General features: G+C 36.9%; 1 protein-coding gene across 7 annotated transcripts in view; it reads left to right on the top strand.

Moving 5' to 3' along the window:
* Positions 1-15,636, top strand: part of FRMPD4 (FERM and PDZ domain containing 4) — a 912,953-nt gene that overhangs the window by 684,060 nt on the left and 213,257 nt on the right. For all 7 annotated transcript variants that reach the window (XM_079123114.1, XM_079123113.1, XM_079123116.1 and 4 more), the window contains one exon: positions 8,212-8,328. In XM_079123114.1, coding sequence (XP_078979240.1) covers positions 8,212-8,328 — 117 coding nt within the window. The remainder of the gene's footprint in view (positions 1-8,211; positions 8,329-15,636) is intronic.

Here is a 15,636-nt window from a genome sequence, read left to right as displayed (position 1 = left end):
TACTCTGAGTAATAGCGTGGAAAAATGAAAAAGACATGGTCACTGCCTTCCCAGGGTGTGTGCCCAGCTCATCTTAGACACTTGGAAATGTTTGCTTATTTGGGAGGCACAAGCATGAACTCATGAGCAGGTGCAACAGTGGTCGAGTAAATGGAGATCAAGACCTGATGTCAACTATTCCCACATTTAGTTCTTTGAACAATGAAACCTGGCTGTTCTGTTCTCCTCAACAATAAAGGGCCAATTGTAATTGTCTTTTCAGATGTACAGAGTTGAAGAATTCAATGAGCTAAGAGGTACAAATATATTTTGAAAAAAAATGTAATTTAAGGCAGGGCTATATCTGACTTTAATGGCAACCCCTGTGTTTGATATGTGGGTAATCTAGATACAGGGACTCTGATCTTCAAGACATCTGGCATCTGTCATGGGATCATACACAAAATGAGGCTTGCATTTATATGTAAAAACTTTTGGATGGAGAACCAGTTAACCCAGATTTACTTCTGGTATTTCTCCCTAATTCCTAACTAGGAAACATAACTAATTCAATAGGTTGTGAGAGGGTTATGCTGAAACTCACAGATGTATCATCACAAAATTAGTTTCATTTTGTAGGTTGATAGATCATATAATGCAGATGAAAATAATCCAAAAATGTTCAAATTTAATTGTTAAAATTTACATTCAAGGACAGAGGTTGTAACTCAATGGTAGAACACTTGCTTACTATGAGTGAATCCCTGGGTCCAATCCCCAGCACCTCAAAATACACACACACACACACACACACACACACACACACATGTGTATGTGTGTCTACTATGCATACATATGCACACACACACACTTAAATATCATTTATCATAGTTCAATTCTTGACTCATCATATATTTCTTCTTGGCTAAAATTGTTTTGTAATGAATATATTTCTGTCTGTTTAATAAGGCTTGACAGTGGTATTTAAAGCAATTTTTAACCATCTACTTCTCCCTTTTCTGTATTTTATTGTCCTGTCATCTTTAATATGGTTGGTGGGATTATTCTTCTCTATCTGTATAGCTCTTATGTTATTATATTTACCCTATTGACATAGCTTTCTTCGTATGCACCTGTACGAAAACCTGTTAATAAGCGTGGTGGGATGAACAGTTGTTACCTCTCAAATAAAGTCAAAACACTTTGACTACCATGCTGAAGTCTGAGTTAAAGGAGAAAGTTGTGTTCTGAGGTAGAAGAGAATGCAAACTACTTCAGGAAATTTCTGTAAGTGGTTGTTATGAATGACTGGAACCAAAAGACCTGGTTAATCAATTCCTTACTGATTTACAGAGAATAGGAAATTCTCTAAGACCTGCCACCCAGTGGGCATCATGTCAAGGACCCCACTCTAACTACAATGAGGCATACCAAGCTAGACACAAAAAGAACATGATTATTAGAAAAACTTGGAGCTTTTAAAATTCACCCAGAAACATTGACTGTGATTTATTTCCCTCACTCCCTCTTCACTTCCTTTACCTTAATCCACATTGCAGTCATCCCAGAAGATATCTTAAATACCATCAGCTTGTAAATGCAAAATACTTTTCAAAGATACCTTGAGGTATCTGTGCAGTTTCAGGGCCTGTGACCCAACCACAATTTATAGCAAAATAAATGAGAAAATGATTTTCATTTCATAATACTATACAATCAAGGGTCATTCTGAAAATAACCTCTTTGAGTCCAACAAAATAAGGTCATGTTTTAATTTGTTGGATTTGTATAGTGTCATTCAATGTCAAGGATGAATAATTAAGTAGATGTAGCTTTGGTTTTTCTTATATCTGAAATGAACATAATATTTCACTTCTCAACACCAACGCTCAAAGAATACATCTGGATTCTGGCTACTGTTCCCATAATCTTACCAAGTATCTAAGAAAATCTGTATGTTGGTGTAACACTTAAATGCTACACAGTGTGAGAAATATGGAGTTTGGAGTAGGAAGTTTCAGGGTTCAGTCTGGACACTTTTCTAGCAGGAACCTTGCCTAGGCTGTATGGCTCTTGCCTTCTCCCCACATTCCTGTGCCTAATACAGTCTATGGAAAGCACAGTGTCTGCTGAAAGATCCAGTATTCCTTCCAAGTAGATTGCTGTCCCTGTTTTGCAAGTTATTCATTATCTCTGAGTTTTAGTTTCTTCATCTTTAATACAGAAACAATAATATTTAGAAAACGCCTGTTGCATTCTGAGGTAGCAACAGAAAGTGTGGATATGGAAATGATGGTTAAGCTGATAGGTCAAATGCAAATGTTATTCTCATTACTATTACAACTACTACTTACCATTTGATAAGACTGTTATAAATAAGCCAAGCAATCTACTTCAGGGTTTTGCATATCTCATTTGTCTGCATAGCATCACTGTAAACTGGATGTTTTATTTTTATTTTATACATAAAACTAAAATGCAGAAAGACCAAGCAAGCTATTAAGTGGCAGAACTGGGATTTTAACTCATTCTTTCTAATATAAAGGCATATTGTGCTTACCATAATTAGGATGTAAGTGGAAACATTGAGAATGCTTTTGTTTTCTTGTTTTCAAGTAATGTTTATTGAGCACCTACTCTGCCAGACTCTGGGCTAAACTTTGTGTAGTCATCACCTTACTTTCTTAATAGCCCCTATGTAACGTAAGATGTTTAGCACCATCCCTGGCCTATACACACTAGATCCAAGAAGCACACTTTTCCCTTCCCCCAATTGAGACCACAAAAATGTCTCCACACATTGCTAAGTGTCCTTTGAGAGCAAATTCACCCCTGAATGCAAATGTTGAGTTAGAATAACTTCATTTTATAGGTGATGAAAATAAAGTACAGAGAGTTTAGAGTAATTTGTCCAGGGTCACAAATCTAGGAAGTGGCAGAATTTGAATCTGAATCAGGAATGTGGAACTTGACCTCAGATTCTTCTCCCCTATAGCATCCCTTTTTCGGATACTGAGTTATTTCTAAGGAAACTCAGATCACTGCAGAGGCCTGCAGGCGATTCCAAGAGCCTGTCTTCTCCTATGACAGGTTTGCCATTAAGATTTGTTCCAGGGCTTAGGGGCAGGCATATAGGAGGAGCACTTCCACCAATGATCTCAACACAAATACTTCTGCAACTTTGCCTGTATTGTTCGTAGCTGCTCTCATTTCATATAAAATATGAAGATCTATCTTGTCCAGGATGGTTTTAGCCTGTTGCAAACAATAGATGAGTGAAGCACAAAGTTGCAAACCAGTTCAGTCAGTTGTTGGGAGTTTCTGGAGTGATTTAAATAGCTCTGACAATGTAGGTCGCTATTTTTAAGGCTGAGCTAAGTGTTTGAAAGTGGTTCACACAGCCATGATCTCAGATAGAAGTTGCAGAACATCACAATTGCAAGAACTCTCAAAGCTTTGCCTGAGAAAAGTTGAAACTGAACCCCTGTACCCTGTATCACAGACTTGGGATTCCTGGGTTTTAGTTAAAAAAAAAAAAAAAAAAAAAAAAAAAAACTTTATGATATTTCCTTCTGCCTTGAGAAGGGCAGAACTTGTCAACTTCTTTACCTTATGGGAAGGTGTGACTGCTTGATTCAACCCTTTCTAGCCCTGTGCCTGCCAGACTAGGAAAGAATAGATGCCTGAGCCTCTCACCTTCTTTCTATTCTGAGAATGAATTACAGTCAATTATACTTGCATAGTCCCCTCAATGTCTTATTTTTTTTTTCATTTTTAAGTAGATATTTATTTAGCAAAGACATTCAAGTGTATATGTGCTGGGTGTCATACCAAATTCTTTACAAAACTCAGTATTTTCCCAAAGATATGGGTCCTATTATCACCATTTGACAGATGACTATCTGGTTTTGAGGAGGTTAGAGAGGTTACATAAGGTTCTTGAGATCATGTAAAATAAATGGCAGAGCCTGGATTGAAGGAAGTCTGGTTATAACCTAGTGGTTCTCAAAATCTAGTGGGTATCAGTTTTGCCCAAATATCATATGTGACATGCTTTATAATGTTGCTTATAGAAAACTCAAATTTAACTAAGTGTCCTGTATTTATTTTTCTAAATTTAGCCCTAGGCTGGAAGAACACCTTGCAAATGGTCTCAGTGCATCAATCTGCATACCATCCTCAGCAACACAGCTGAGAAGAATAGCTAGGGTCATATTTATGAGAGTGCTTGGGCTCCATAGAGGCAGTCAAGAGGAATCTTGAGGCTGACAGGTTCTTAGACCAGAAAACTAAAACCTCATTCATTGAGGTTCTACTAATGCTCAGCCCAAGAATGGACTCCCTCTGAAATGGACAGAAAAAAGAAAGGCAAGCATCTCACACTGGCACATAGGCTTGGTATTATTGCCAAAAATGAAGAACTTTCAGAATAGTATAATCATAACAGTGCCCAGTTCATCCTAAGGATCTGAGTGTAATTTCCATATCAGAAGGTGTGCTAAAGAAAAGCAACCAGGATCTCTGCTTTGACATGTGTTGGTCTTGCTGCTGCTCTACACGGGGCCACCTCTTAACCCATTAAGTCCCAAGTTTTTAATTCTGTATAGGATAATGGGACATAATGGGTTAATATCGTGGGTGGTAAATGTATTAACTTTTAGCAGTGATGGGATTGGGGGGCATTTGGGAGTACTGAAGAGTTTGGTGCACCATCAGAGGTGAGAGCAGGGAAAGGAGGTCCCTAAAGAATCTCCCCAGTAAGCAGAAAGGAAACCACTGCATTTCCAAGGCTGGATATTGTTGATGACTAGACTACCAGCCATAAACTGCATAGAAGTAGGAGTCAGATTCCTTCACAATTATGGCCTATATCCTGGATTTTTCTCAATACTATTATAGAAAGACACTTTTAAAGGGTGTTCATTTTGTTCTACTTGCATATTTAATTTACTAAATTTTACTAAGCACTTTCAGACCTATACATTTCATGTTAACACATTAACAGGCAGATATGTGTTCATTTCTGGTCTTCATATTCAGTCATTTGTTTTATCAGCTGATGCCCCTTGACCTAGATTAAACTCAATTAGTATTTACATGGTTTTCCAGCATTTGCATTTCATTTGGTAATGTTTAAGAGAAGGGTTTACTTGAAAACATCTTGCTGAACTGTTATTTGCCCCTTCCTGAACAAAGTGTACAGAACAGAATGTCATTTATAATAAAATGGGTTACCTCTAGTTCTTTATTATAATGCTGTATTTTACATATAAATTATATTAGGAGGCTTGTGTCTTTATTGATTAAGATTTCAGGGAGGTAAAAATGGTTGAAGAAAAAAATACAGTTTATTGTTTTTAATAAGTTAGCCCCCTATGAGGAAGATTACCTTTCTAATACAATACATAATTTAAGAATTCAGAAAAGAATATTGTATTCTCTGCACAGGCATCCTCCTTTCACTCCTAAGAATAGTCTTTGTGCCACTTCTAACTGTACTCTTGCTTTTGGAAAAAGTTTTTAATAACAGAACAGACTATATTCATGCCTCTATGAACTTGTTTCCTTGGCACCATCTTATAAAGCATTCTGAATATGATCTCTGCTGTAGTGGAGAAAGTGGTGTGGGTTTTTCTGTTTGTTCTTTGTAGTACCTTAGGGTGACAAATTCATGTGTTCTCTCAATGCAGAAAAGCAGCACATTAAAAAAAAAAGATGTAATTGCCACTGCTGACTTTTATGCAAGTAAAAGAACCAAAAGCAGTAGCCATGTTTTTCTTTTTATAGTCAACTGGCAAAAAATAATCCTATGGTGGCATTCTAAATTTACCAGACCTGCCTGTATCAAATTGGTGAACACTTTATGAAGGGGGTAGCAAAACTCAAGAGAAGTTAAAGAAAAGCAATGGAGTTGGTTAAAATTATGCAAAACACTTCCTCTGCAGAAAACATAAAGGTAAATGACTTATTTCTCTTAAGAAATTTGGAGTTATGATCAGATTTTGAGAGGGACAGGAAGGTTGAGGGAATGAGTTGCCCAGTTTTCTATGATTCAATGTCTCCCTCTTCACAGCAGGGTTGAGAACCCTGGTTTAGGTATTTGCCACAAAAGGGCTGTAGGTTGCATGACTACAAACAGATAATGTTATGCAAGTTGCACCTTGTGCAAGAGAACCCCACCAAGGAGGCAGGTGACAGCTGCAATTTATCCCCAGGCCAGTGGCACTTGCTCTACTTTCATCTAATCAGAGGGGCATTTCTTTCTCATTGTAAAGTGCTATTGGGTAGCTATTGAGACACTGTGAGTCCAGGAATATGTCATCACTCCCTTCCCCCTGACTGCAATAGTGGTATCATTCTGGGATTTGGAATCATGAGAGGATCTTAGAGTCTTTAGAGTAAGTAACTTCTCCAGGACCTAAAGGACAACATGATGAGGGATGATGATCAATCCCGAAATGACATTGCTTACTTCCTTCCCAAAGCACAGTTAAGCTCTGAAGAAGTCTTGGACATTTATTGGAAGACAGGAAGTTCTGCAGGTCCTGGGTTGAGGAAGTTAGTCTATGATTCAGAAACTGGTTTAGGATTGTAGTTAGGGACTGTGACTCTGCAGTACTACCCAGCATAGCTGCTTGTCAGAAGGAATTACTTCTCCTTTCTCTTACTCCTGAAAAAAAGAGATCTAAAAGAAATTCTTGCAATCAACAGATACATGAAAAAATGTTCAACATCTCTAGTAATAGGAGAAATGCAAATCAAAACTACCCTAAGATTCCATCTCACCCCAATTAGAATGGCGATTATCAAGAACACAAGCAACAATAGGTGTTGGCGAGGATGTGGGGAAAAAGGTACACTCATACATTGCTGGAGGGGTTGCAAATTAGTGCAGCCACTCTGGAAAGCAGTATGGAGATTCCTCAGAAAGCTTGGAATGGAGCCACCATTTGACCCAGCTATCCCACTCCTTGGCCTATACCCAAAGGACTTAAAATCAGCATACTACAGAGATACAGCCACATCAATGTTCATAGCTGCTCAATTCACCATAGCCAGATTGTGGAACCAACCTAGATGTCCTTCAGTTGATGAATGGATAAAGAAATTGTGGTGTGTGTGTGTGTGTGTGTGTGTGTGTGTATATATATATATATATATATATACACAGACATACATACACACACACAAAGGAATATTACTCAGCCATAAAAAATGATAAAATTATGGCATTTGCAGGCAAATGGATAAAATTGGAGAATATCATGCTAAGTGAGATAAGCCAATCTCAAAAAACCAAAGGATGAATGATCTCGCCGATAAGTGGATGATGATACATAATGGGGAGTGGGAAGGAGGTAAAAGTGGAGGAAGGAGGGAAAAGAGGGGTGGGAGGAGTGAAGGGGAAAGAAAAAATAACAGAATGAATCAAACACCATTACCCTAGGTAAATGTATGATTACACAAATGGTATGCCTCTACTTCATGTACAAACAGAGAAACAACATGTATCCCATTTGTTTACAATAAAAAATAAAAATAAAAGAAATTCTCCTTAACAATTCTTTTATTTTACCAACAAGCCAAATTAAAGTTGTGAACTTTAAAGTTGTGGAATTTTGTGAAGGATGATATGTGGATTTTTGTGATAGTTTAAGATAGTGAGTTTGTCTAAGGTTTATGACTGACTCATTTTTGACTGGAGTGTTGTTAACAAAGAGTCTAAATTTGGTATTTTGGTCATAAGAATCCAGGAAACTGAGGCTTATGAATTGTTTGGTTTTGTTTTTGTTTTGTTGCTTAAGAGCACAGAAACAGTACTTTATTTTTATATGTATTTATATAATATTGTCAAATCTATTTATGTAACCTAATCGTCCTCACGTTTGGTTTCAGGGATGGTTAATGTGATGGAAGCTGCAGAACTTTTGATCAAAATTGGCTTGTATGTCTTCCAAAAGTTACTTAAACTTATTGACTCATTTATTGTTTCCTTATCTGTAAAATGTATACATGTTCTATGCTTCATAGAGCCCCTGTGGAAACTGAAATAACACATAGAAAATGCCTAGCATGGTACATAACATAAGACATTTCTTTATAATTATGCAATTAATCAGTTGACGATATAGCCCTCAATTTAGAGGAGCAAATTGGGTACTCTTCTGCAGTTTGTCTCAGAAGATACGTTCAGGAATCAGGTGTGATAATTCTTTTTTTTTTCTTTTGTAGCCACAGGACGAAGTCTTCAGGCTGGCCACCTCCCTCAGGAACCTGGGGCTTGAACCAGGTGCCACCCTATGGATGGGAGATGATGACAAACCGAGATGGGCGAGACTACTTCATCAAGTAGGTTTAAAAGTTGGCATGACCAATGAAATCCTTGGCTAATAGACTTCTCTTGTTTTGATTTGCACAGGAGAATGAGTGTACTTCAAGAATGGACTCAGGCATTTAATCTTCTCTAGACTTTGTATCTTGTATCATTGAGTTGCTTTGCTCTTGGGCAGGCTCCATTTTAGAGTGACAATTTATTCTATAGTGTCGCAATCCTGGCTCAGGGAAACAGTGTCCATTATTAAATATTAGGTCAGTGTATTCATTGTCTGAAACTAAGAACTAACTTTTGACATTTGAAAGTGTCATTTGGAATATTTTCCAGAAATGGGTCAAAACAAGAATACTACTGTAGCATCTATAACTAGAAAAAACAGCAAAAGGACTACATGTATTACATGTAATTTTTTTTTACTCAGTTTTCTTTTTTAATTTATTTTTATTGTAAACAAATGGGATACATATTGTTTCTTATTACATGTATTTTTGTAAATTTCTCACACTAACATTGGCTTAGATTTGGGATTTTTGTACCATTTAAAAAGTGTGTTAAATGAATATATATAATGTGATTTACTATTTTATCTGGTTTAGAGTCAAAATTTAGTGGTATTAAGTCCACCAACAATATTGTTCAATTGTTTTACATTCCATTTCCCAGAACTCATCACCCCAAATAGAAATTTGGTATCCACTAAACAATACCTACCCATTTCCCCTGCCTCCTATATCTGGTGTCCTCTCTTCTACTTTCTGTCTCAATTTTTCCTATTCTTATTTCCTCTTATAAGTGGAATCATATAATATCTGTCCTTTTGTGTTTATTTTATTTCATTTTGCATGATGTTTTCACATCTTATCCATGTTGTAGCATTTGTCAGAATCACACCCCTTTTTAAGGCTGAATCATATTCCATTGTAGAGATAGATCATATTTTTGTTTATTCATTTATCCATTGAAAGATATTTAGGTCGTTTCTACTTGTTGGCTGTTGGGAATAGTAATATTATGAGAATTGATGTGCAAGCAGCTATTTGGTGGGCTGAGGGTGTAGCTCAGTGGTACAGTACCTACTTAGCATGTGCAAGACTGGGTTCCATCCTCAACAACACCCCACACATAAAACTTTCTGTTAGGTCCCTGCTTTCAATTTTTTTCAGCATATATCTGGGAGTAGAATTTATGGATGAAATGAAATCAAAAGTCAATGTTAAATTCTATGTTTAGATTTTGAAGGAAATATCAAACTATTTTTTGCAGTCTTAAGTGGTCTTTTTTTTTCCCCCAGTCTTCTGAGAAGAGCATTTCTATTGCATTTCTCAAAATGGCAAGGATTCAACCTGCTGGTTTCTCCAACCTAAGTGAAATATTCTTAATTACAAGAAATTAGTGAAACAGATTTTAAATCAGGAAGCAAGGGAGCTCAAGCCCAATTGTAATTGAGCAGAGATTGGAGGTCAAGGGGGAAAATATCTGTCATGAGCACAGGCAGCATTCTTTGTTGCAGTCAAGCTGAATGTGCACTGATCAGCAAACATAGGATCACCTTGAAGCAGGGGGTCATTTTTGTAAAACGTCTGTCCGGATGGTTTTGGGGGAATTTGATTTTTTATACTCCCTAACCCACCAACAAGTGAGGATTGTTGGAAAATAGTCCGATGAAAAACACACGTGAGTGTGGTGAACAATTTCACAGTCTCCACCATCAAAATTTCTCCCTTTTCCCAGAATTCCTGCAAAGCACAGTTACTGAGGGACTTGCCTACAGGGTCCATCCCAAGAAGACCCAAGTTGCCCTTGAACATGACTCATTCTGAGAGGCATGTAAGACATGGTCTTCTGGCTCTTCAAGTCTTTTCTAGAATGGAAATGGCAGTGGAAGCAGAATTGACTAGAAAATTCAAAGACTGATAGAAAGGCCAATAGTTTTGCTTACATTCTACATTTTGGATTGTTAATGTCTTACAGTATGCCAAAGCCCCTTCTGCTGCTATTAAGACAATATTTTGATACTATATTTTACCATCTATTTTATAACATGGCTATGAATTTATGCAATTGACTCAGTTAAGTTGACCTATAAGCTTTCACACAAAACAATAAAACATTTTCTGCCAAGGAAATGCAATTTTTAAGACATAGATTATAAATTCATGTCTCAGACTTCTTTGATTAACATGAGTTTATCTTTCCTCCTGTTTGCATTTGGGTTCCTGTACATCCCAGGCCATTAGATCAATAGGTAAAAACACAAACTGAGACCAACTGTATAAAGGTTATGGGAAACCTAGCTAGCTCTACTTTCATGATTATCACTAGCATTAGTGACATTTTTAACAACATACCAGGTATCAATTTAACATTTATACTGGTCCAAGGCCAGCTGTTAAAATATAAAAATAAATCAGCAATGTGATAAACATGCACTGATTACTAAGTGGCAAATTTTAAAACCAAAGTCACCAATGCCATTTTTTCCAAATCTGTGCACTTTCTTTTCACTTGAAAAGTAAGTTTTTGTAGTCATCTCAGAAAGTTTTAAGGTGTCAAGAACAGTACTTCCTTAGAAAGTGTTTATACTTTTTTTTATCACTAATGAGATTTATAAATGATGAGAATCATTCATTTTTTCCTTACCTACTGAGTAATGTCCATTACAAAGAGATACCCTAATTATCAGTTTCTGGGTTGTCCAGGGTTGTAATATAGGGTATTCCTCTACTCATTAGTTTTAGAAGTTAAAAGGACAATTTGAAAACTAAACTATGGTTAGTAATTAGCACCTGTGGATTTAATTTTTCGCTCTTTTACATGTGATTTTTGAAAGAAATTAGAGTTTTTAAACTTGTCTTGGTGATACCTACGTAAGACAATTGTTTTGATGGAGATACAACTATTTCTGAGTGGCTGACAAAACTATAGGAAGAGTCAGGCTTTTTGTGTTAAAAGTTACAGCCTGGGGCTGGGGATATAGCTCAGTTAGTGGAGTGCTTGCCTAGCATGCACAAGGCTCTGGGTTCAATCCCCAGCACCACAAAAAAAAAAAAAAAAGTAATTGTCCAATAGCTAAATGATGAGATAATCCTATCGTCATGAGTCCTTCTGAACATGACCCAGGATAGTTTACATGTGTTCAAATTTCATCTGCCCCTTCCCATCCACAATTATTTAGAGTAGGACTAGGTAACCTGTTTTCTTTGAGGAGTTACTGATCCATAGGGTTTTTAAAACTCAAGGATATAAACATATATGTTGATGTACATTTGTAAAATATTGTAGAATTTGCAAACTAGTGGTTCTCAACTTTGGCTGCACATTGGAATATCCCTAGGAGCAATAGAAGAGCCTGATCCCTGGTGTGAGGTGGAGCCTTGAAATAGTCCCAGAAGTTCTCCAGGTGATTCCAATGGACAGCTATGATTGCTGCTCTGAAGCACTTCTCTGCATGCAAGCTCATTTATTTGGCTTCAGTGGAAGAATGGTTATCCCCATTTTCCAGATGATAATACTGAGACTCTGGCTAATTCACAAGTGACACATGTATGCTCAATCACAATCTCTTGCTTGTCCAAATTCACTATATTCTCCATTAATAAAGGACAACTTGTTGGTATGCTTAGAGATATATAAAATAGAGAATTTTAATGCTTTTATTAGTGCATTATAGTTATACGTAATATTGGGGTTCACTTTGACATAATCATAAATTCATGGAATTAATTTGCTCCATTTCACTCCCTAGTGCTTCCTCTCTCCCCCTGTTCCCTTTCTTCTACTTGAAGTAGAGGTTTTTATTTTGGGGGGTACTGGGAATTGAACTCAGGGGCACTCAACCACTGAGCCACATCCCCAGCCCTATTTTGTATTTCATTTAGAGACAGGATCTCACTGAGTTGCTTAGCACCTTGCCTTTGCTGAGGCTGGCTTTGAACTTGTGATCCTCCTGCCTCAGTCACCTAAACTCCAGGGATTACAGGCATGTGTCACCATGCCCAGCTAGTTTCTTTCTTTCTTTCTTTCTTTCTTTTTTTTTTGGAACAGAGAGCATTGTTTAAGTCACATGATAGATTCAAAATATACAAGTTTTTCAGTTCTTATTATTAATAGTTAAGTAATAGAGTAGAGTAGGGGAAAGCAGGGATACAGGTTGGAAGAAAGAAACTACAAAAAAGAGTCTCAGGAAAGGGTATCCTGATGAGAACTGGTTAAGAGAGGGAGAGAAGGATGGAAAGAGGAATGAAGGGAAACAAAGTGAGAAACTCTGGGATGATTAGAATAACAGCATAGGTGAACAGTAGCAGAAAAAATGTGAATAGATACAACTATAGATATAAATAAGGATATAGATATAGATGTAGACATACACATAGATATAAAATATAGATACTGACATAGATATTGATACAGGTATAGATGGGTATAGATATACATATATAGGTGTAGGTATAAATGGATATAGAACATAGATATAAATGATATAGATAAGTTAACTCAGAAGAGTCCTGGTTTATAGGCACTGTTCTGATATTATTTATTGATCGTACTTCCTTTTCCAGGCAAAGCATTCCAGTGTGGATAAAATAAGATAACCCAGTTTATAGTATCACACTGCCAAAGTTACAAAAATTCTTACATGGCATAAGAGTTCATTAATATTGACAATTGTCCTATAAGGTAGTTAAGACACATAGAAGACTCTCCCTCTTGCAGAAAAGATTGATATTCACAGGAATTGAGATCTCTACATCTTCTGGCTATTCAGTCTAATGTTTTCACCCACATCTTTAGGCTCAAAGGACTTGGTTCTTTTCATTCTATCATGGAATTGAATCCCCCTATATTCTATAGCTTTGACTCCCACCACTAGTTTCCCAGCTCAGTTAATGTGTGCTCAGCTTAGTTCAGCTCAGCTCCACCTGTACCCATCATAGTGTCTCCACTCAGAATTCTTAGATCTGGACATTATCAGCCTAGTTGTCTGGTCATATGCTTCCTTTAGATGCTCTCCTTAGCCACACCCAACATTTATTGAGCACTACTAAATACTGAAGATAACAAGATAGGTAAGACAGGTTCCTATTTGTGAGTCTTATGTATACTGGAGGCCCCCAAGGAATAAATAATCCAATATGTTTAGAGAGGGGGGCAGGAATGAAGGCCATTACCATGGATTTAACACTTCAGAGGGGTCAAACATCATTCTTAACTGAGCAATATCTATTTTAACTTCTTTAGAAATATAAAATATACCAGGAACTGTTGTGTGTGCCTGTAATCCCAGTGACTCAGGAAGATGAGGCAGGAGTATCACAAGTTTGAGGCCAGTGTCAGCAACTTAGCAAGATCCTGCCTTACAATAAAAAATAAGAGAGTAGCTCAGTGGTAGAGCACCCCTGGGCTCAATCTCCAGTACTGAAAAAAAAAAAGAGGACAGAAATACAAAATTTTAATAGAGACTAGGAAGTATCATGTGTTTCTTTTCCCCAATTTTTATTTTAATGGAGTTAGAACATGCTTATTTGTGTGGGTAGGAGTGGAAAATTTGTTATTCATAAATCTGTAACTGAGTTTTCTGTATGTAGAAGGAAAAAATTAAAGCCTAAGCAAAGGAAGTATTAAAATACTAGCCAGACAAGGATGTGAGGGAAAAGATGCACTCACACATTGCTGATGGAACTGCTAATTGGTGCAACCATTATGGAAAGCAGTATGGAAGTTCCTCAGAAAACTTGGAATGGAACCACCATTTGACCCAGCTATCCCACTCCTTGGCTTATACACTAAGGATTTAAAATCAGCATACTACAGTGATGCAACCATGTCAATGTTCATAGCAGCTCAATTCACAATGGCTAAGCTATGGAACCAACATAGTTGTCCTTCAACAGATTAATGGATAAAGAAAATGTGTTACATATATACAGTAGAATATTATTGAGCCATAAAGAAGAATGAAATTATGGAATTGCTGGTAAATTGATGGAACTAGAGAATATCAAGCTAAGTGAAATAAGCCGATCCCCCCCCAAAAAAATCCCTAATGTTCTTTCTGATATGAGGATGCTGATTCAAAATAGGCCAGGGGTAGGCAGAAGTAGAAGTTCACCAAATTGGAGAGGGGGAAATAGGGGTAAGGGAGGAGGTATGGGAATGGGAAAGACAGTAGAATGAATTGGACATAGCTTTCCTATGTTCCTATATGAATACACGACCAGTGTGACTCCACATCATGTACAACCACAAGACTGGGATCCTAATTAGAATAAGGTATACTCCACATATGTATAGTATGTCAAAATACACTCTACTGTTATGTATAACTAAAAAGAACAAATAAATTTAAAAAAATGCTAATCAGAAAGATGAAAGATTCTGATGAGTCAAGTTGGAGCCTGTGGATAAAATCTTGTGATAGGAGAGGAGACTTGTGGGTCATTTCCAAACCATATGATTTTTTAAGTTCAAATTTTAGAGACATTTATTCTCCTGCCCTGCTGGCTTTCTGGCCATCATTACCCTGTATATGTAAAAATTACCCTGCATGTGTATTGGACAAGACATGCCATTCTATTATTCTACCAGCAATTCCCATGGTGGACAATTAAACTGAGCTACTATCTCCTTAATGCAGAAGAGTTCAATTTCAAAACTTAAATAGTAGAGATCATAATGAGATGTAGACACTTCCAATTTGTTCTCTAGTATGGACTTGGCCCAACTGGGAAGTAGTTTAGCCATTCCCATCTGCTGGTCTTTTCGCTGGTCAATGTGAAATATAATTTTTTGGCTCATTTATCTCAGAAGAGAATAATCTGAATAATACCAGTAATTTGTGCACTCCATCACCCCCCACACCACACACACACACACACACACACACACACACTTCTTATCAAGCATAGCAGAAGACAGTCAAGGAGACAGGATTCTGACACCATGGAAATTAGAAAAACCTTACCTCATCCTTCCACAGAAGTCCCAGAGTATTCCCTCTACAAATGTCACCTGGTCCAATTCAAATGTCCCAAAAGAGAAGAAGTAATTCATTATGTTCAAACATTTTTCAGCTGTTTTAGGGATATTCTTAGAGTTATTTTTCCTGATTTTTATTCCAAGATTTTATAAGACTCTTATGATTATTTTGTGGATGAGTCCCTTTTTCTACTACTCTTTGATGAAATACCTGAGACTATTTTTTTTTGTAAAAATAGAAAAAAAAACCATCAAGAAGAGTTAAGTTGTAAAGTAGATGTGGATACTGTGCTTCCATTTTTAATTGGAAACAGATGTCAATTTCCTACTTTATCAAGCCTACATTT

This window comes from Sciurus vulgaris, assembly GCF_902686455.1.
Source record: "Sciurus vulgaris genome assembly, chromosome: X".
Classification (NCBI taxonomy): Eukaryota; Metazoa; Chordata; class Mammalia; order Rodentia; family Sciuridae; genus Sciurus; species Sciurus vulgaris.
This window is presented reverse-complemented; position numbering and strand designations above follow the sequence as displayed.